The sequence below is a fragment of the Strigops habroptila genome, chromosome Z (genome assembly GCF_004027225.2).
Source record: "Strigops habroptila isolate Jane chromosome Z, bStrHab1.2.pri, whole genome shotgun sequence".
Classification (NCBI taxonomy): domain Eukaryota; kingdom Metazoa; phylum Chordata; class Aves; order Psittaciformes; family Psittacidae; genus Strigops; species Strigops habroptila.
The window spans coordinates 85,204,986-85,227,138 of NC_044302.2; the positions used below are offsets into that span (position 1 = coordinate 85,204,986).

Below are 22,153 nucleotides of genomic sequence, written 5' to 3' on the forward strand. Positions count from 1 at the left end.
AGTGGATTTACAGCTATATAGGCATCAATGTGTATTGGCCAATCAGATGTATGACCTCTTACTTTTTGTATGCGAGCTGAACAGCCTTAGAGCTGGAGCACAGAAGGCTCCATCTCACTGCTGCAAATATATGAAGGGCGTTAATTCTTTTAACAACAGAAAAGATTCCTATCTATACATGGTCCTATTTAGCCTGCAGGAATCCTGAGTCTTCCTGTGACATGCAGCAGGGGCTTAACAAAACAATCCTGTTCCCAGTCTTTTGTCATTAATTTTATTTATGGGGAGGTTTTATGACGGAAAACTTTAATCTGAAGGACACTGTACTGGTATTGGAGGACATGGATGGCAGCATGTCAAACACGGGCAGTGCTAGAAAAATCAACACACAGGGTGTTTTGACTTCTGCTCTGCATAAACTTCTACAGCTTTGCATAAACTCCTGAACTCTGTCAGCACAGGAGAGCGAAGACGATGTACCAGCTTAGTTGCAGTGACCTTTCTGCATCGACAGAGACCTTACATAATGTTCAAATTCTGCATTAGCCAAAGCTACCCTATCTTGATAGGAATAAGCAGCAAATACCTCATCATGGAGACTCTTCCTCAGAGAATGCCATCCTGACAGATTTTATACTGCAAAATTCAGTTATTTATCAAGTAACAAACAAATGCATACATACTTACATGTGTGACAGGTTTTACTGTATAAGCACATACATATAGATTCAAACAGTCGAGCAACTAAATTGTGATTTTAAAGGCGCCAAAGCCTTTTGGACTTGATCTTAAAAGTCTCTTCCAACCTAGTTGATTCTGTACTCCAAATCCTGATGCACGTTTGTTAGAAATGTTTCTCCCTGGGCACTGCTGCCCAAACCCGGAGATTTAAAGAAAGACCTGTGAAAAGCCACAGCTCTCATACGGCACAACCCGCCTGCCCTGCAGCCACTGACTCAAAGCTGGGCTCTCCATAAGATCACCAGCCAAAGCGCGAGGCCGGCTGCACCCTGCAACGGGCAGCCTTCTCCAGGCAGACCCCACCAGCACCAGCCGCCTTCCAAGGAGGACTGCTCGACCCGCGGTGGCTCCTGCACCAACACCTGCTTCCAACCACGGGCAGGACACGACCCACCCCCCTCCGCGCTCCGTCAGCTCCAGCAGCCCCAGCGAGGCTCCGAGCCGGGTCAGCTGGGGATCACCCACCAATTAGCCACCGGTGCTCACACCCGCCCTTCCTCTAGCCGCAGAAAGCGCGGCGGGGACGTGTCCTCCCTGTGAGGCGCAGCAGTGGTGCTTGTGGCAGCTCCGCAGCTGTTTTCTTGCAGTCGTTGCCTGACGCTTGTCCTGCTCGGGGCTTTTGGGCTGTTTTGTTTTGGTTCTGATCCCTGCTGCAGCCGGTTCTCCCACAGAGCCGCCCCGGCCCGCTCGAGGCTTCCGCAGTGGCCGCTGCCGAGCCAGCTGCCTGTGCGTCGCTGGGAGCGGCAGATCTCGGCGGCTGTGGCACTATGCCTGCCGCGAAGCGCCTGGGGCGGCTGCTGCTGCTGCTTTGTCTCTACCTGAGTCTCTCGGGCGGGAGCCCCGCAGGTAAATGTCCCCTCGTTTCGCGGACTGGGCGGCTGCCAGGCTGCAGCTACCCCGTCCGCCCTCAGAGTCGGGGTGGAATGGGGCAAGGGGGCCATGGGCATCTGGGAGGCTCCCAGGGGCACTGGGAGCTGCGGCCGAGCTAAGGTTCTCCCTACGCTGCAGCATCCCCCTGGCTCCCCAGGGGAACGAGGCGGTGTCGCGGCGAGGCGGCTGTCCCTCGGCCCTGCCTGTTCAAACGATCGAGGCATTTTTTCTCCTCAGCGACCACGACCCTCCCCGGGGTCGGAGCTCCTTAGTGCCGTCTCCTCTCTTCCTCCCCGTGTTCTCTCGCCTTTAGCTTCAAAAACGTGCTCGGATTTCTCGTAGGCCTGCTGGAAGATGGGACCCTCTCCCTGCCGCCCTCTAATGGGCGGTAACATGGTGGTCAGCGCGGCCCCCACTCTGCGCCGGTGCTGGGTGAGGGGCAGCGGGCGCACTGGGCTTGGGGTCTAGCACCATCCCTGCTCCCTGCTTCAATAACGGGAGGATTTATTAGTTCACAGGTGCAGGGCTTGGAGGCTGAGGCTTAGTGTTTTATTGCTGCCCTATGCTTGTAGGGTAAAGCATTGTTTAAGTTCTGAAAAAGACATAAATTGGTAAATTGCGTTAGTAAAATATCAGTATGCCTAGCAGATTGTGAGGAATGTTCCTTGGAGGATTTGGATTCGGTTTTTAAGTGGGACATTTAAAATCCAAGAGGGGAGATGGACTTGGACCATCTGGGCCCGTTTCTTCATTTAGTGGTTTTCAGCAGTTTGGGAGCAGGTCCTCCACTTCTAACGAGCTTTTTTTTTCCCCCCCCCCTAAACCTAGTGTATTTCTGTTGTTAATTGCTGTTTTTGGAGCATTGCAGAGTAGTACAGAATGGTAATGGAAGGAAATATCAGATTGCTAATGTTTGCTGTGCAAGACGTGACTGTTAAGAGTGTGTCTTGCCAAGGTGGTAAGTTCTGCCAATGCATGTATGTGAACATTATTGCTGAGACTTTAATTAATCATCAATGGTTTATCTGCATTTTCAGTGTGTGATATGTAAGCAATTACGTATCACACAAGTTGTTGTGCCTCTGTTGGCTTTCCTAATACTAAGAGAAGCAGTACTGCTCTCTGTGTGATAACTTCTGTAGAATTTGTGGTATTTTCATATAATGTAAAAGGGCAGAAAATGTGTTTTACAGTTCTTAAGGCTTGTTTAAAATACATATGTTTATGTATGCACACAGAGGAAAATCTGCTTTGTAATTCTTAAGCTGCTGTAAAATATATATGGTGTATTTATGTACACAAAACTTCAAGTCCTTTCTAACAGTTTATTTCATTAATCAAAAAGTTTTGTGACTGTAAATGGCCTGATAATTGTAGGAGCGTAAGTCACATTATAGCAAGTTAGCCACATGGTTTTCTTTTTTTTTGTGTGTGTGACTGCTACTGCTGAAAACTACGTAATGCTGGTTGAAGCAGTTCTAAGTTTATGTAAAGCCATCAGTGAAATACCATCTTCTGAAAAACAAACAAAATACATTAAAAAACCCAAACAAACAAACCCCAAATCAAAACAACCCAACGCAACAAAATCCTATTTGTGTTTCCAAAATTTCCAAAATCTACTATCTTCCTGAAGTGGTGTATATCATGTCTGGCTTTGAGCAGACTTTAGAAATGAGCCACCTGCATTAGTACACCTTATCTGTATAGAGGCTGTTTGTTTTCAGACTTACATTAAATGCTTTTATATTTGTATGAACTAGGTAGGAAGGCTTCACACTTGTACCATGGTGATTTCCATGGTGATTTAAATGTGAGGAAGAGTATTTTAAGCTTTCATTGGTTATTAACCAAATGTACAAAAAGCTAGTCAGCCAGAGGGGCTATCTGTGCACATGCAGTAAAGGGAAATGTCATGTTCCTTTGGAGGGTGGAGAACTAAAATTGCCTTCCTGTGAAGTCCAGAAACAGTGTGCATTCAAGGGATGTGGGGGTTCAGCAGACTGCTTCAGGCAAAATGAATGCTTGCAGTAAAAGCAACCAGAGGGAGTGGTAAGTGCACAACATCAAAGTTGCAGAAAGCTGGGTTGCATAGTCTTCTGCAGCGGATCAGGCAGAAACCACGAGAGGCCTCTTCGATTTTGTTTTGATAAGTAGCTTGAGAAGAGTTCTTATTCTGTTGCTTTTGTCTTTTAATCCTTGTAACTGTTAATTTTTTTCTTTTTTTTTATTTTTAAGAATAAAATATTAAGCCATCGTTTCTCTGTGCTGAATCAAGGGTAATTTCTAAGGGTGGATAATGTCCCAACACTATTCTTTAGAGTTTACTGCTTCGCTTGATTATTGTTGTGGTTGCCTAATTTAGTTGCAGCATTCCTTTAGGAAAAGCAAACCTGCCACATCTCATCTCCCAGCTTCTGCCGCTAAAGATACCAAGGAGTTACAGCAGTAGAGGATACACCTAATTTCTTAAAAGACTTTGCTTCCGGGTTGGATTTTTCAGGGCATTTGGAAGTCGTTTATGTGAATCTTCTGTTGCTTTGGGAGAGCTCAGCTTGCAGCTTTTACCTTTTCTAGGAGTACTGTGAGGTTCTGGTGGCTGGTTTTGGATGCTGCTGAATGGTTTGTGCTTGCACAGACTTAAAATCGGTATTAAATTAATTGGCATTAAATTAAACATTAAATTAATGATGTTAAATTAAACCAAATTATATCTCAATGCTTTTCTATTCAGCAACTTTTCTGGATGAAAAAGAATGTATAGATTTTAAAGCCTGAAATTGCTCTGGTGATAAGTGTGGTACATCCACACACTATCCCCCAAGTATTGGCTGCAGTATGGAGCAGAGGTAAGGCAGAAAAACAAATTAATGACCTCATACTCTCCCCAACTCCTTCCTGCGTAAAGATTAGGGCACCAAGAGAATAGCAAGCTACCACACTATTGATTAAATCTAATGCAAATCAATTGTAGGCAAAGGTATGCAGCCATGACTCAATAGTTTGAGGAGTTACTCCATTGGCTTTTACATCACTGCATGACTGGGTGACTCTAATCGTGCAGTGCTGGGTCATCTTGATCTCTGATGCTATTCAGCAGGTGTATATGAGAAGAGAAGAATACAATGTTATCTCTGCTATGTAGTTTGACATGTGGACAGATAAGAGCTAAGACGTGGAAGCAGTGGTGACTAGAAATAATGCTACTAGAACTGCTTTCACTTGGTGTGTGAATCAAGGAAGGCAGCCAAGATGAGAACCATATTAGTATGCAAAACATCTTGCAGGTTATCTGTGTTCCTTGCAGAGCGATAACAGAGCTGCTGTACAGTTTGGCTCTAGCATCTTCTAAATTCATCATCTTTTGGGATTTTAATTACTGTGCAGGTGATGCATCTACTAAACTGACACAGTCAGGTGATCCATGACATCCCTAGAATGCCTCAAGATGCTGCAGATATAAAAATTCATGGACCTTTCTTCAACCTTTCCATGAATATTGCAAGCATAATAGCTCTCCCTCCTCTCAGCACCTCTGTTAAAAAGAGAGTAAGACTTGGTCTTTTTGCTGGCTTGGTCATAAGCCAGCAGATACTCAGACAGAGCAGATTTCTTAAGTTCTTTGCTTCGGTGAAGGGCTAGGAGGGAACACTTGGCTGTAGGACCAGTGGATTGGTGTGAAGAAATAGGAAGAATTAATAGCCTGTTGCTAAGAACTGCTAATGCTTAATTTTTTAATAATATTATTTGACTATCTTGTTTTACTTTTGAGGCAGATTGAGAAAACAGATGGTGCAAGCCAGGCATGACTCTGATGTAGTCTGGAGTAACTGTGTGCTGGAGGTGCCAGTGGGAGAGTCTGTAGGTGGTCTATGCCCATCAGAGACAGGCATGTTAGTAGTGTTGTTCACTTGTAGGAACTGGCAGGGTGCTGGCTTTGCCTTCTGCTGAAGGCATGCAGCTCTCGGCGAGCTTGGACACAGTTAAAGTATGATGTAGCTTTTCACTTTCCATCTATGCTTGCTGCTGTCTTGGATGTCTGGCATAGATTATTACTGCTGCCAGACTTAAATTACACCTGCAAAACACGTGTCCTTTTTCCCCTGTGTAAGTACCAGCCAAATCACTTAAAAGCTACTAGCGTGAGATTGCTCTGAGTTTGAGAACAAATGCATCCTGCTGTTACGGCAGTAGACTATGTCCTGGAATACCTAAGCATCTGAAGGTAGTAGCGTTTATTTTACAATAGCTAGTTCTGCCACCCAGATGTGGGAACAGAAGGGAAGGGGTAAACATCTTGATTTTTATAAAATAACTAGGGATTTTGAATTCTTAATAGAAGAGCGACATAGCAATATACTCAAACTAAGCAAGTCTTCTACCTCTTCCCTTGTCCTTTCTCCAGTCCAGACCGTAAAGCAAAACCCTGGCTCTTGCAAAAACTGTATTACATGAGCAGAATCAGGTTTGCAGTGGTGATAAATGGAATTAGTCATTATTACGACTTGAAGTCCATGTTTAACATAAATGCCTTTTGGTTTGCTCACCAAGGTAATAATAGCAATTATTACTACTACTACTACTTCCTATTATTACCTAGCTCACCAAGGTAATAATAGGAAAGGAGATTGTTCACTGTATCACAAAACAGGCTAGATGCGTAAGGTTGTAATGAGGTCCTTATTCTATTAGTGAATCTGCTAATCTTTGTTTAAAAATAATCAACTAGTGTCGGTGTCGTAAAACATGGTGGTCTAAGCCCATAAAGAAGACAGAATTTGAGTACAGATTATAAAGTTTATTGGTCTGGTGGAATATCCTGAAGAGCTTTGCCTGGCTGTAGGCTAACTACAGGAAAAGATACGTATGCAGAAGTTAGAGGTTAAATATTGCTTCTGTTCTTTAATCTTTTCTTGCCTAAAGTAAGCTAAAGAAATAATGAAAAATAGTTCTCACACACTTCGGCTATATGTGCTTAGAACTTGGGGAAAAACTGTAGGTAGTAGGCTAAGGTGAGGATGTTCTGTTTTAATTATTTTCATTAACTAGATACTTCTGACTCCGTTCAACTGAGGGAGTGTAAAGTTTCTTTAAACTGTTTTTTCTTTCTTTAGATCCAGCTATGACAACACAAGATGCCAGCAGTCAGTTTCAGGCAAACTCTTTGACTAACATGAAGAATGGACTTAATGAATCATTTCCTGGTAATTGTTTTATTTCAGAACACCTAAATCTATAACACTTTTTGCTAGTGATACTAAATTATGGTGTAGAGTTTACATTTTCATACTAAAGTCTTTCAAAATAAGATTGTGACTTTTCAGAAGAGAAGTACATAATCTAGGCCTTTTAAAGCCACTGCAAGAGCTAAGGTGTCGTAAGCATCTTGAAGACTGGAAGAAGCTATCGAACTGCTAGTTGTGTGATCATTGCTGTTAATGCATATATGCGATAAAAGCAGGCAGTGACCCTGGAGATGGGATAATTTGCAAACAAGAACCATTGTGGGAGGTTCTGTTCTAGCACTTACTCCTGATAATTTTTTTTGTGTGAGGAATCCTCCTCTTGAGCTAGTGAGAGGTATAATAATGCCCTTGCATCAGGGCATTAATTATATCTATTATTCATAATGCCAGGCACCTTGCTAGTGCCTGCTAGCTTCATCTATTTTTTTTAATTATGTATATGTCAAAACCTTTGGTTGTCCTTCCACTTTATTCATCATATTCTGGACCTTAATTGTGGTTTTAATAGGGAGCAGAGAATAAATTCCAGGCAGGAGAAGAAACTGATGATTGTTGATTCCACCTCTCCTTTCTCATAGAGAAGCAGGAATTCAGCAGTGTACCAAAGCTCCTGTTGGTTAGTGCATATCAAACATGGACTAAGTTATGTTTATACATGAACTCGTACAAGTTCTGACAAGTTGTTCCATCTCCAGTTTTATTGTTGGAGATGGTAATGCTATTTACCTGGTGTTCATCTTAAGAGGTTTTTAGTATGATGTGTGTGTGAGGGGGAGTGCAACAGCTAATAGATGCAGTAACTCTTTCCAGACATAAATACACATATGCATAGAATCACAGAACGGTTTGGGTTGGAAAGGACCTTAAAGATCATCTAGTTGCAAGCCCCCTGCCATGGGTAGGATCACCTTCCACTAGAGCAGGCTGTCTAGAAAGATGTGATCTAAACCGTAGTACAGAAATGACTACGAATACAGCTTTGAAAGCTTCCATGAACTAAAATACACAACTATTTTATATAATATGACCTAACATGATTATTTTCATTTGTATGTGAATTGAGGAAGAAAGTCAGTATAAGGATCCTGTTAGTGTGCAGGACATTTAAAGGCAGTTTTGTCTTTTGTGGATGGATAACAATTACCATATGGACTGGCACTGCTGCCTTCTGAATGTATCATCATGAGAGATTTCAATAACAAATCAAGTGAGGCATGTACTAGACTGATGTAAAGTGATCCATGGCAAAACAGGGTTTTTGCACACATAAGCAAAGAAAGATTCCCCAGAACTCTTTCAGCCTTCATGTCTTATTTCAGGGGTAAACAATTGTGCTAGTTTTTCTCCATCAGGCAGAGATCAAGGCTTGTTTGTGCTCTTATCTAGAGAAACAGGACTTACTGTCTAGTGCTAGGAGACAGCTTTATGATTATTTTTTGCTTTAAAAGCCATTTTGTAATAGTAGCTGAGATTGACAGCAGTCTACTGTTAACAACAACCAAATGAACAACAACCAAATGTAGGTCTGTTCTTCTGCATCATCCACCTTAATATACAGGTTTGCTGTTACTTAAACTTGTTGAAGCACGAAGGAAGGTATGAAAGTGCAGATGGAACAAGCCAGGCAAAAGGCTGATTGCCTGTGGCATAGCGTTCCTTGTGTTGTGGGCTGACATGTAGATAGAGGAAAAACACTGCTTTATAGAATGGGCCTGCAGCTTGGAAGGCATGTGTTACCTGTGTTTATGCTTGCTCAGAGACCTTTGAATGCAAACCACTAGCAGGGCCCTCCTTCAGCACAGCCAGATTGTAGCTGGTAGAAATATGTTTGAGAACTTTGCCTTAAAGTTCAGTATTTTATGCAGGAAAAGTGAAGGAGTAATTCTGACAAGACCTAGGCTTTCAGAGACACTATTTCTACTGCATAGTGATCAACTCTGCCACCCAGTGCTTCTGTCAGTAAGAAGTCAAGCTGTAGCCCAGTTTTCTCCATTTTCGTGACTGAATATGAACCTTTTCAATCCATGCACGGGAGAGATAATGAAGCCCTTTTTCTTCTGCAAAAACGAAAATAATTTTCCCCTATAATGTTGTGTGATTAGGCAGATTCAATATGTAGTTACTATTTATGTATTTCTGAAATGCATTGACAATAAAATTACTTTGCAAGCATGTAAAACTAAAAACATTTAGTGTATTGTACCTACTATGGGGGCAGGAGGAATCTCTGTTGCTTTTGTTTCTTCACTAAATTGAAAAAAACATAATTTTTTGTAACAGGCTTGTTTTTTGTCACCTTTCAGAGCCCGTGACAACCACACAAATTGTCAGTTGGCAAACGCAGGGGAGCCCTTCAGATCATGTGACACTGGGACGTGAAGTATCTGTACCTGGTAAAAGCAATCACGTGTCTCCTACTGAAATGGTTAAGTTTCTCTTACCCTAAGGTTCTACCTTGATTTATTTTTTTTTCCACTTTTTTTTTTTTTTTTTTTTTTAAATGAAATCATTATGGAGGGTTTGTATTTGTTGGTAATTACCAAGACAAAGATGTTCAAGCTGTACAGAAAGTAACTGTGGAAACTGAAAGAAAATAAAATTGCTAGAACTGTGTTAAATTGACCTCTCCTTTAAGCATAACTTCTAATGTCTTCTCCCACAGTGTGCTTCAGTTTACTAGGAACGTGTATGCAGATAGTACAATATTAAGGAAACAACTATGTGTGTAGATGTGGAAGGATGGTGCTTGCTTAGTGGGGCTACATCTGCTGTTAATGCTATAGTTTATCAATTTCCTTTCTTGCTCTGTCCTTGAAATGCATGGAGCATGAAAACAACTAGAGTGGTGGGAAGAGACTGTTCATGCTTACAGTTGCCTGCCTGATAGCTGTATCGAGTTTTATAAAGGTAGTCCCTGAAGAGTCGGCTATCCATAGCCCTACAGGAAAGGGATTTTGTAGGCCATGTTAAACTTCCTAAACATGGTTTTCCCTCACAGAAGGAAAGCAGTGTATTTTAGTCGGGCAGATGATGATCAATATTGATAGTACTTGTGAGGAAGAGTGTTCCCTGCAATTTTTTGGAGCGGTGAGGGACTGAACATTTTCCAGTGGAGTGCAGGCTGTTCTTGCATCTGCATTTATTAGAGCCGCATCTAGATGAGATAGTCTACCTCTGGCTTTCTGGCCATGTTGTTAAATTGTAGTGCCTTTGGGAACGGCAATGTTCTGTCCTTCTGTTTTTTTTTTTTTTTTTGTGTGTGTGGTGGTGGTGTGGGTTTTGTTTCTTTTTTTTTTTTTTTTTTTCTTTGTGTTGGTATGTGGTTTGTTTTGGGGTTTTTTTTCCCCTAAAGCTTATTACTTTTCCAGGCTCTACGTTAACATTGATGTAGTCCTGTACAGTTCTAGGACCCACCTACAATCTTTGAATTGGTCTGTAAAATGGATAGTTATAACCCCTTTAGAGTATTGACATTCACAATTACAATATATTAAAGCCAGAAACAATATCCTAAAATGACATAATTACTATAACAGCAACCACACAATGCTACAGTTTTCAGATTCTGACTTGTAACCCACAAGGTATGTGAAAGGATCTCCATAGTAGTCTGCATTTAACAAGGTCCTTTTTTCTCCCTCTTATTACTGTAAGAAATAATTGCAGCACTGTATTGATGCTCTGCAGTATGATTACCTTTAGAGGATCATAAGATACCACTTTGCTTCCTTTACAACCTTGTTAGGTCCAAATCTTGCCACGAAAGAGTCCAAGCAGACAAGCAATCAGAGTGTCACTTCTGTGCACTATGAGTTACTTCTACCTGGTGAGTATGTAATTTTTCTCTTCCAGTTATGTAATATTGAATGCCTATGATTACACACACAATCTTATGTATGAGTTACAGAAGTATCTAGGATAGCAACTTCTTAATAAAGTTACAGTGCTCACAGTAAGCATGTGATGTGCCCAGTAAAGGGAAACATTAATGAGTTTGTTGCAATATTGAGTATTGTGTTCTAATAATTATTTTATTAGTGGAGAATGAGATTCTTACTTTTTAAAAATCACAAGAAAAACCAGCTCATAGCTATGTGCTTCCCCCAAATCAATCCAAGTGACAGTTTCTTTGCGCTAGTGAATCCGCTTGGAAAGACCACATAAGCTAGGGTACTTGTTAACCAGCAGGTGTTAGTCAACTTTGCAGCATTACAGGATTTAAAACATGAAGAAAAGGCAAGATAAACATCTTCCTGCAGTAGATGTGAAGTTCCCATAATAATTTATAACTAATTTCTGGGACAACTGGAAAAATTAATCTAACTGAAATCTCTCTCAACTGGAGGAGATCATTTAGAACTCCGTTGCAAAATTCTGGTATGATATTTTAATGACATTATTGCACAGCATTTATACTGTATTTCTTCTAGCAGGAAGCTTAAGGTACTGTCTCTTTTTTGTTCTGGTACATCTACTCTTGGTACAGATATGTCCCAGATATCAGTCATGGTAGTGGTTAGCCTTCAACAGCATAAGGTTTTCATGTTCCATTCATTTAAAGTGTGAATTTGTTTTTTAAATAATCTCCCAAGTACAGATTCTACTTTTAGCCAGTGTAATTAATCTGACAGTAAAGTTTTAGCTACTGTGAAACCAATTCCATCTGTAAAATTACTTCAGTCATAAACAACAAGGTGAGTTATGCTTGGCTCATTTATTAAGCATAACAGCTCTAATAAATGAGTTGCTGTTACTGACTTTCCTCTGCTATGAAAGCTCAGGGTGTTGCACCTGTAAGTTTGACCCCAGTTCAACAGATCTGTGGTATTTTGGCTGGGACTTGGACTTTTGGGCATGCTGTTCTGAAGGCTGTAAATGTGTGTGGCAGACCGAGTGAAATTTAAATATTTTGTAGGAATATCTGGGGCTTCCACTTCAGACAGTCTTTGCTGCTTCTTAGGTGTGACTTGCAGTACTAGGGCAATGAGCTGTACCTTAAAACTTGCTTTTTCTCAAAGAATTTGAGCTGTGAAATAAGACCATAGGGTAGGTCTAGGATTGAGGTGAAGCCTGGAATAATTTTTTGGTGGAGCATTTGGATAGACTAACCACAGTTGTATCTAAAAGGTATGAAAGAAAAGCCAATTAAGAAATATAATGTCAGTGCTGACCAGTAAAAAGTCAGGTGTTTGGGTTTTGTGGTTTGTTTTTTTTTTTTTCTATAAAGGCTGTTTGTGTGGATCAGAGAAGATACAAGACTGGTTAAGGTTGGAAGGGACCTTAAAGATCATCTGGTTCCACCCCCCCCACCACAAGCAGGGACACCTTCCACTAGACTAGGTTGCTCAAAGAACCATCCAACCTGGACTTGAACTCTCGCACAGATGGGGCAGCCACAGCTTCTCTGGGCAGCTTGTTCCAGTGCCTCAACATCATTGCAGTATCTGCTGTTGAAATCTACTTTTGGATACACTCATTTTTGCTTTTAACAAGCTTCATAAGCATAAAAAGTGTCAGGTGGTTCTACTGTATTGGAATGTTTTCAGATTGTAATTGTGCTGGCTTGCCACTAGGAAGGCAAAGGCAGCCATAATTTGAAGATGATTTTTTTTTTTTGCAAAGTCAGCAGCTGTAGCATGAAGAGCCAGATCCAATAGTGTTGAGGCTGTGGGTTTTTGTCAACATCTTCACTAGCAATAGGACATTACCTGTGGTTTCACAGCATCATAAAAATATGCAACTGGCTAAGACTTAGGTGCTTGTAGATATTTGCCAGTCTAACTTTTTGAGATTATTAATATTTTTACTATGCTTACTAATATTTTTAATCCAATAAATCCTTTTTTTAATACCAAATGTGAAGTTGAAAAGGAAGTTTAGATTGGGAGCAGATATTGTTGCCCCTGGTGAGAGCTAAGTACTTAATGTACTTTGGTTTGGGTTAAATTATGTAGAAGAATGTCTTATCTTGCTTTTAGTGAAACGAGTATCTGTGTTTCTATATTAGAACTCCCTAGGAATTTTACCTACAGAATGAGTGAGTATGTAATTTTTGTAATGGATGTGTATCATAACTCAGTTATGGCTTAAGAAAATTAGTGTCACTGTCTGATTTTGCAGTTTTACCCTGGAAAGTACAACAGCAACACAATATAGCCACTTGTAATCCAGCATACGTAAAACACAAATTTGAATCTCTTCTTCCTCCACAATGAAGAAATGTTTTTCATAAATATTTTTTTAAACTTTGTAGGTGCTTCTGGTACTTCTGTGGAAACAACTATCATTTTGGACAAGGTAGTTGAAGTTGAACTTACTTGCGTATTGGACAAGAAATATTCTTATTTGAAAAGTTTTCAAGTGACTTGGAAGAGGGGAAATGAAACAATCAGTCATACCAATAAAACTGGTAATAGCTGGAGCATCAAGTAAGTAGCATTCTTTACAGTTTGACTTCCAGGTTCTGAGTTATCACATGCACATACACTGCCCAGTACTAGTCATGCGTATCTTAGAAAAGAGCAAAATGCAGTGATTAATATATGTCTGTAGTTGGCATATTGAAGCTGCAGGAAAGGAGAAAGGTTGCAGTTACCTCAAGCATGAAGGAAGAACTCCTGTACTACTAAGAACTTAAGTAGTCTTAGTCTGAGATTGCTAAAATATCTCGATTACTTTTTCAACTTCCCTGTTTTCCACGTTCTCTTTTCCACCTCAGTGCTCCTTTGCAGTAATCTGAAAGTCATCAATGGTTAGGTCATAATTAGCAAAACAGAGAAGAAACCAGCTTTACAGCAAAAATGTTTTGGATTGTTTTGAAGGTTTTCTTAACTCTTTTGAACCTCTGAAGAGACTCAAGAAACGTAGAAATCCTCCTCAGTTGATACCATTTACTGTTGGACTCTAAAATTAACCCCTCTACAGATATTTATCCAGCTGATTACTGTATAGCTTTGGTTTCTTAACATCAGTAATATTTATATAAAATTTCTATGATAAAAATGTGATGAGAGTGTATTTCGCTTTTCTGGTACTCTGTATACAGAAGCACAGACATGTAAATCTTTTTCAAAATGCAGGTGAAATGTTCACCAGCAGAAATGCTGGGCTTCATTAAATGGCAGCTCTTTAAAACTGTTCTGTGTCGAAGCTATGCTAGCCATTGACTGGCTTTAGAAAGGATAAACCATTTAAATAATCTCTTCTGAAGTGCTACATTGGACATGGGTTTGCCATGTGAACTATATAGTATATCCTGTTTGGTAACCTGTAGATCATACAGCTTAAAAATGTTTGGCCTTCTGTGAGCGACAAGGGTGAAAGTATTCATGTTCCCAGAAATACAAGCAAAAAAGCAAATTGGTGATTTTTTTTTTTTTCTTTTTCTCCCCCCCCCCCTTTTTTTTTTTTTTAAGAGTAACTGTCTTGGATAGCAGTAAGATGGGAAGTTACAGTTGTACTCTGAAAGGTGAACAACAGCTCAGTGGTATTTTTCACTTACAAGGTAATTGTATTCAGTTTTAACTAACTGTAGTTTTAATTTACTTTAGATTTTGCTTCACTTGACCATTGAAATGATGTATTATAATGATTTCTGGATAGTATGGAAATTGCAACTTAATTTGATAAGCAGTGACTAATATGGACAAGCTAAGTGATAATCACTGTCAGAGGCATGGAGGGAAGAAGAATTTTGAAGGTTTTCTAACAAAACTTGTTAGCAACCAAAAGAGCATATAAGCCTACTATTTTCCTAAATGAGTAACTGATTTCCCCTTCCCTCTCCATCCCTAAGCAGGAGTAAATGCTCATCACTTTCTGGGGATTGGGAGGAAAGGGTCGTGTCTCGGGTAAATTCTTCAATAAGCAGAGCCAATGACTTAGAAGTTTGATTTGAGATTCGATGTTACAAGAGGAGTGGTGATTGGCAGAATGGAGGCAGGCTTTTGAACAAATTCAGATGTATTTCTGGAACACCAAATTACTGCTCTGATGCATCTGTCATTCTGTCTGAGAACAGCACTTATATTAAAAATTACTGTGTTTAATTGAGCAGTAGGAGTGCCCTTTCTTCTGTTTTACATTCTTTTCTCAATAATATTGTCCCAAGAGTAGTAGGTGAAATCTAGTTGAATGCAAGGTGTGGAAATTAAACAAATACAAGCTGCTGAGAACCTTCATCTCTTAATGAAAGCTATTGCCTTTTCTATTCTCACCATCCAAATTTTGTAAAGGGCAAGACAAGCGTTTGATCTGTGAAAGGTCCACAGACTATTATGTATATGAGAGAGATTCTCCCTGAACACAGGCTTCTAAAACCACTACCTCTTCAGATACTTACCCTAACCTCAGCTGGACTAACCAGCAGGGCATTGCAATTCAGTGCTGCAAGCTGCCTTTGTACAGTGGGATATCTGGTCATATGACTTGAGGAAACTCTCATGTATGTTCACCTCTTGAAACAGTACCTGCTTTCAAACGTTCAGCTAGGGGAGACTAGCTTGCATTATTGAAGAAAGTCAAAATTGTAGTTTATTCAGGTCTTTTAATCTCTAAATATGTTATATATGTTTTTCTTGTCAGTATGTGGTTAAGCTTTAGTTGGATGTCTATCCAACTCTGTTTAGATTAAAAAAGTGAAAGGAGACCTTATTCATTTGAAAGTATACAGTAACTATTTCAGTAAGGGCAGGAATGACTCAATAGGGAAGTCATCTTTTCCAGAACAGTGCATAGGACTGGTTGATTTATTACAAAAAAATGGGAGAATTGCTTCACGATGGTTGAATGCTGCCACTTCTGGTGCCATAAAAAGTACTGGCTTGACATTTTTTAAGATTGATGCAAGAGTGAAGGAAATGGGAAAGAGAAGTCCTTGAGTCTTCCAGTCAATAATGCAGAGAGAACAAATCTCAAACTGAAAGATGAGTAATGTGTTGATAGAGACTCGATGGCTAAAGTCATCACTGCTGCAACTAACTGCAATGATTTTCCACAAGGCAGTTAGGCATTATTAGGCATTACCTCTCCTCCCCTTCCACCTCATTCTGGCATGGCATGACCCTGCAGATTTTGAGGAGTTCAGCTTTTACCCATGTCTGCAGAAAACAATGAGATGCTTATAGGAAGATCAAATTATTAAACCTGGAGACCATTCATGGGTATTATGAAGTGTTGTAGTAGCTATATTAAAGGGTAGAATAGATTAATTTGTTTGCCCTTTGTTCAGGGATCCTTAAGCACCTGTCCAGGTATATGCACTATGAAACAACTCTGGTTTTTAAACTAATGCGGAACTCTTGACTGGTACAAATGCTGGCATGATCAGCTGTCTGCTCATCTCTTCAACATTTCTCTGTGCAGCACCAGTGCTGGGTAAAAATTCTTGCAAAAATATCTGGGACAAAGCACATTATTTCCTTGCACATTCAGGGATTAACCACTCTGGTAGAGCCAGATCCCAGAACTCGTGATGGATATTTGTGACCTTACTCATGGCTAGTGTGGTCGTATGTATTGTTGGTATGCCAGTAGCCGTACTTTGTTTGCCACTTACCAGAATGACTAAATCTTTTCGACTAAAAAAAACTCTGTGCTGAGTATAAGGTATAAGGGTTTTCTGTTTGTTTTCTCATGTTCAGTTCTTTTTTTCCATAACTTTCGTTTTTTTCTCTTCTATAAGTTGCCAGGGAGGTGTAAACAATTACTGGCAGTTACCTGACAGGAATGAAGATACTCTGCCACAGCTCTTTAGAAGGATAGTGTTTAATGATTAAAACAAATATGTACGGAGTGAGAAGACTTCACTAGTCTTCTAGTGCTGGGTTGATGTATAGTGCAGCAAATTCTGAGGTTTTAAGCAGTGTTCTTTTTAAGAAATTGGTTTCATATCTGTTTCTGGAATGGAAATTTTGAAGCTTGGTTGCTCACAAGAAGTGAACTTTTTGTGGAAAATTAATTCATGCTCAGCCAGTCAAGAGGGGGGCGAGCAAGACCAATCTTAGTTTATACCAAATTGTTCCATCATAACTGCTGAAAACAAGTTCTTGGCCTGTTCAGTCTAGTGTGACCAATATAATTTAAGATGTACTGGATCTGTACTTACAAGATAGAACAATGAAACTTTTAATTAAAATATAATTAAATGGATCTGAAAAAAACATGCTGGTAAACATCCTAATAAAGAGGGGAAGAAAGGGGAAGGGAAAATACATACTCTAGCATGATATAATTAGATCTGAGCAAATATATCTGTGGCATGCCTCAATGTATTCAACAACTTTTTTTTTTGGCTTTTGCTGTTGGAAGGATGTGGGGACAAGTAGCTCTAAAGTTATAAACTGATGCCTTGTTTCTTGTGGCAATGTTCTGTCCATATCAAGATTGGAGTGAAATTCTTTTTTTATTGGCATGGACCTGAAAGCCACACTTCAACTCAGAAAATATTTTTAAGTACAAAGTTCTGTCAATCTGTTATTTTGTCTTACTCGCAAAGAGAAGCTCCTTGCATACACAACTGGCCAAATATCATTATGTGGTAGCATTATGGCTGGAATGGACTTCTATCACTTTTTGCCGATTGAGTGAAATTGCACAAAAATTAGTATGTTTTTCTAGTGTACTAGAATTGAAGCACGTAGCTCACAGCTTTTAAGGAAAGGAAAGAGAAAATGGGCAAGGGTAGAAATCACAATCTGAGTGTCACTTGGTTTTCAGTTTTAATTGGCAACTTTTAAGGTCAAACAGCAACTGAGAACAGGATGCTCGTAGCTTCTGCGTAAATTCTATATGTGTAATGTCAGTCTGAAATGACTCTTCATTTACATCGTGTCATGAATAATAGAATCATTTGTGTTTTAAGGGAAAAGGAAGCGAATGGACTACTATAAGTAGATATCTGAATATCTTTTTGCAATGTTGTAATTAAAATCCATAGCTCTTACATAATGAGCTTTTTCCTACTTCGTAGTACCAAAAATTGAACGAAAAGAAAAACCCATGATCAGTTACATAGGAGATACAGCTGTAATGAATTGTGAATGTCCTGGCTATACAGCCACTTCTTGGACCTGGTATATGACCAATGGAAGTAAACAGGTAAGGTTTCCATCTGTTTGCCAAGCAAAACAATGTGGGAAAATACGAGTACAGGCTTTGTAAAATATGATGACTTTTCACTATAGGCTCTACTAATTGAATTTCTTTTAAAGTTCATGTAGATCTCCATACATGAGGGGAAAAAAATCTATGATATTTAGGAATAGTCGTTATTACAAGGGTTTAGTTTTTGTTCTGGTGTCTATGGTGTTCCGTTTCCGGAAAGTCCCTGCCATACTCTTACAGCCCAGATAAAAGTGAAACAAATCAGGCGGGTCGTTAGATACTTGGTTTTACTATATTAATGGTCATATTGTTCAAATTTTGCTGCTTTATACCGAGAAAAATCTTACAGCATGACATTTCTAAAGACATGAAAGGTATTGGAGGCTTGAGGAGTACAGGCCCATACCCATTTTTGTCCTCCATATACAAGTAGTTCTGTATTTCCTAGTTTGTGTGACCTCTGGGGCACTAGAGCTAAAGGAGATTGTCCCATCGTGGAGGCTGCTGTGCCACTTGATTCTGAAGGAGCTGAAATCTCTTCTTACTTCTGCTCTTGCCTTAAAGGCCGTGAGGAAAAAACTTGCTCAGCAATTTCCCTCCTTCACATACCCACTTTTCAGGATCCACATTAGTCTTGGAAGCAGAGCCACTTTCTTCTAGCCCTTTTCTGGGGGAAGCACTGTTTAACTTCTAAAATAAGTTAGAGAGGAGGTAAGTAGATCTGTCTCCTCTATGCTGCTGGAGAGTAGCACTGGCTTGTAAGACTGTCAACATAATTCCCAGTGAAGCAGCATTCACAGTTCAACTTCCTTGAAAATATATGTTTTGTGCCGTGGTGAAACCTGGGTATTGCGTCCTGACACCTGAGGCTGCCTTTGTCGGTGGAGAGTCCATAGAGTCAAGGGCACTTTTCATCTGATCTTAAATAGACTAAAACAGGTCAGACTAAAACTTGCTCACTAAAAGTGTGTATTTTCCTCCACTGAATATAAAGGGAACACAGGCAGCTAGCTAAGATAAAACCTTCCCTTGGAGGTGCACTAAACATAATTCACAAATGCCGCTTGATCTTAACTTGTTTTTACACTGCTTTATATAGAACTATCTGTTGATAATATAAATAATTTGATTAGACTTTCTCATTGCATTAATAAGACTTGTATTTTTTAATTTCAGATTGCCATTAATGAATCTTTGCTGACAGACAAGTATGTAATTAGTAAAAAGTCTGCCAATATAACCCAACTGAAGATACTGAAGCTTGCTAAAGAGGATGATGGTGAATATTGGTGTGAAGCTGCTTTTGGATTAGGGAAAAGTAAAGGAAAACTGGAGCTTAAAGTTCTGTCCTACATGGCGCCTCTCAAACCCTTCTTAGCAATTGTGGTTGAAGTTGTTGTTTTAATAGCTCTCGTCGTCTCTTATGAGATATATTCGAAAAAAGTGAAACGTACAGGTAAGTGTTTTCTAGCTTTCCACTGAAATTGCAGCCAAAAATAGAAAAATACGACATGTAGTGCTTCATATATGAAGTTCAGTGTGATATTTTTTTTCACATCTGTTCTTTCTGATAAAATACTTCTTTCTAGAACACGGTGTTATTTTTAGATTTTTAAGTCTCTTCCATGAGTCTTGAATTCAGGTACCAAATGCTGTCAGTAAGCATTGCTTTCCCATAAGTGTTTTGATATAGTCATTACTTTTTACCTTACAAGGCAAAATAATTTAGAGGCTATACTTGCTTAGGAATGGAAGTAACTCTCAGTAGTCTTGAAGGGAGAAACTTCTGTCAAGCAATTGAGGAAGAAGGAAAAAATGCATTAAACCAGAACGCACTAATGTTGGTGGTTGAACCTAAGGCATGTATAGGTGAGCCAAACTAGATGTACAAGATGAAACAGAAGTGATATATGCATGTAAAAAACCCTATGTATATATATGTCTATATTATACATACATGCATACACGTTTTTCAGTTTTATGCACATATGTATATATACACATTGTATATGTGTATATATATTGTATACATAACGTATTAAAATCAGGCTAAAACTTGATCAAAGTAAGCTTTTTGAAAAATTTGCAGGTATTTCCACTGAACAGAGGAACAAGATAATTTGAATTACAAATCTAAGAAAACTAATAAAATGAAAAAAAATGTTTTGCTTAGTCATGGAGTAAATAATATAATAAGCCAGAACTTTTCTAGTGTTTGTTAAATTGAGATCTTATCTAACTCTTTTTCTGTTATGCAGAAGCTGAAAAAGAATTTGACCAAATTGAGCATCTGTAAGTAAAGAGTTTGTGTACTATAGTTAAATATTTGCTCTTTTGCATATTAGTGTGTTGTATAAAATTATACCTTGTTGTTTACCCAATTGGTAATTGTAGTTGGTAAGGGTTGGTGATGAATGTGAAGGTATAGTTCATTCCTTTCCTTGAGACTTCCTTAAATACTCCAGCATGCAGAATGCTGTTTTCTAGGCAGCACTTAATTTTTCTGTTTAGAATATATGTCATTTTTTTTGAAAGCACCGTGTGTCCTCATTATAAACTCATTCTAAAATCATAGAATCGTAGAATGGTTTGGATTGAAGGGACCTTAAAGATCATCTCATTCTACCTGCTCCTACCATGGGCAGGGAAGCTCTATGACTAGGAGGAAAATCACTTTCAGGTAGAAATTTTATAAAAGAGGCTTTGAAATTTTTCTCATATATATTTTTTTCATCCGTGTTAACATAAATTTCTCTCACGTGCATGTGGTCAAAGCCCAGATTATCCCATGTAAGCCTGTAGTTGCTGGAGTACTGGGAGCTGGTATTGTTGGCTATTTTGGTAGTTAACACCAACTTCTGGAGTAGTGCCTCTCATGGTGCTGATAGCTTGGGCTCACTGGGCACAGGCATGGCTGCACTGATGGAGCCAGAGGGGCAGGTGTAGACACTTCTGTTGCTCTTCTGCTGCTTGAGTGTTGGTGCTCCCATATAGGGTTCCCCATCTTGAGGATAATGCGGGGCTTGCTTGCTAAAATAAGCTATACTTACCTCCCTCAGTCCATCATTTGAAGCCCAGTCACTTCATCTGTCCGGTTAACTTTCCTTTTATTTTAAGATGCAGCCTAGCAGTTCTCTTTTGATGTGTCCAGTCCACTCCATTTTTTACTCTCAGTCCTTTCACTTATGTTTATCTCTTCTTGTCCTTCTTCATAGCACCCTTCTTGAATTTCTTGCTGCAGTGACCTTTGTTTCCCTATGTTGTATTGATGTTTCCATTCCTATTTCCAGTGCTAGCTGAAAATATATTTTTAGCATTTCCCCCCCCATTTAACCAGCTTTAAAATTCAATTATATTATAAACTGGGAATATGTCTTGGAAATTTAGTATGCTATTATACTGCTGTTTCATAATAATCATAGAATAGTAAGGGTTGGAAAGGACCTTAAGATCATCTAGTTCCAACCTCCCTGCCATGGGCAGGGACACCACGTGCTAAACCATGTAACCCAAGACTCCATCCAACCTGGCCTTGAACACTGCCAGGGATGGAGCATTCACAACTTCCTTGGGCAACCCATTCCAGTGCTTCACCACCCTCACAGTAAAGAACTTCTTCTTTATATCTAATCTAAACTTCCCCTGTTGAAGTTCGAATGCATTACCCCTTGTCCTACCACTACAGTCCCTAATGAAGAGTCCCTCCCCAGCATCCTTATAGGCCCCCTTCAGATACTGGAAGGCTGCTATGAGGTCTCCACACAGCCTTCTCTTCTCCAGGCTGAACAGCCCCAACTTTCTCAGCCTGTCTTCATATGGGAGGTGCTCCAGCCCTCTTATCATCCTCGTGGCCCTCCTCTGGACTCGCTCCAACAGCTCCATGTCCTTTTTATGTTGAGGACACCAGGACTGCATGCAGTACTCCAAGTGTGGTCTCACGAGAGCAGAGTAGAGGGGCAGGATCACCTTCTTTGACCTGCTGATCACGCTTCTTTTGGTGCAGCCCAGGATATGGTTGGTTTCTGGGCTGTGAGCGCACACTGAAACCAGCTCATGTTCAGTTTCTCATCAACCAACAGCCCCAAGTCCTTCTCTGCAGGGCTGCTCTGAATCTCTTCTCTGCCCAACCTGTAGCAGTGCCTGGGATTGCCCCGACCCAGGTGTAGGACCTCGCACTTGGCTTGATTGAACTT

The 22,153-nt window shown here is 39.9% G+C and overlaps 1 protein-coding gene across 1 annotated transcript in view; it reads left to right on the forward strand.

Annotated features, from left to right (window-relative positions):
- The first annotated feature begins 1,229 nt into the window (after nucleotides 1-1,229).
- EMB (embigin) overlaps nucleotides 1,230-22,153 on the forward strand; it is a 28,390-nt gene continuing 7,466 nt past the window's right edge. Inside the window, exons 1-9 of the mRNA XM_030470369.1 lie at nucleotides 1,230-1,587; nucleotides 6,726-6,815; nucleotides 9,161-9,250; nucleotides 10,603-10,683; nucleotides 13,111-13,285; nucleotides 14,273-14,361; nucleotides 17,827-17,954; nucleotides 19,137-19,416; nucleotides 20,219-20,252. Of these exons, the coding sequence (XP_030326229.1) occupies nucleotides 1,509-1,587; nucleotides 6,726-6,815; nucleotides 9,161-9,250; nucleotides 10,603-10,683; nucleotides 13,111-13,285; nucleotides 14,273-14,361; nucleotides 17,827-17,954; nucleotides 19,137-19,416; nucleotides 20,219-20,252 (1,046 nt within the window). The 5' untranslated portion in view covers nucleotides 1,230-1,508. The remainder of the gene's footprint in view (nucleotides 1,588-6,725; nucleotides 6,816-9,160; nucleotides 9,251-10,602; nucleotides 10,684-13,110; nucleotides 13,286-14,272; nucleotides 14,362-17,826; nucleotides 17,955-19,136; nucleotides 19,417-20,218; nucleotides 20,253-22,153) is intronic.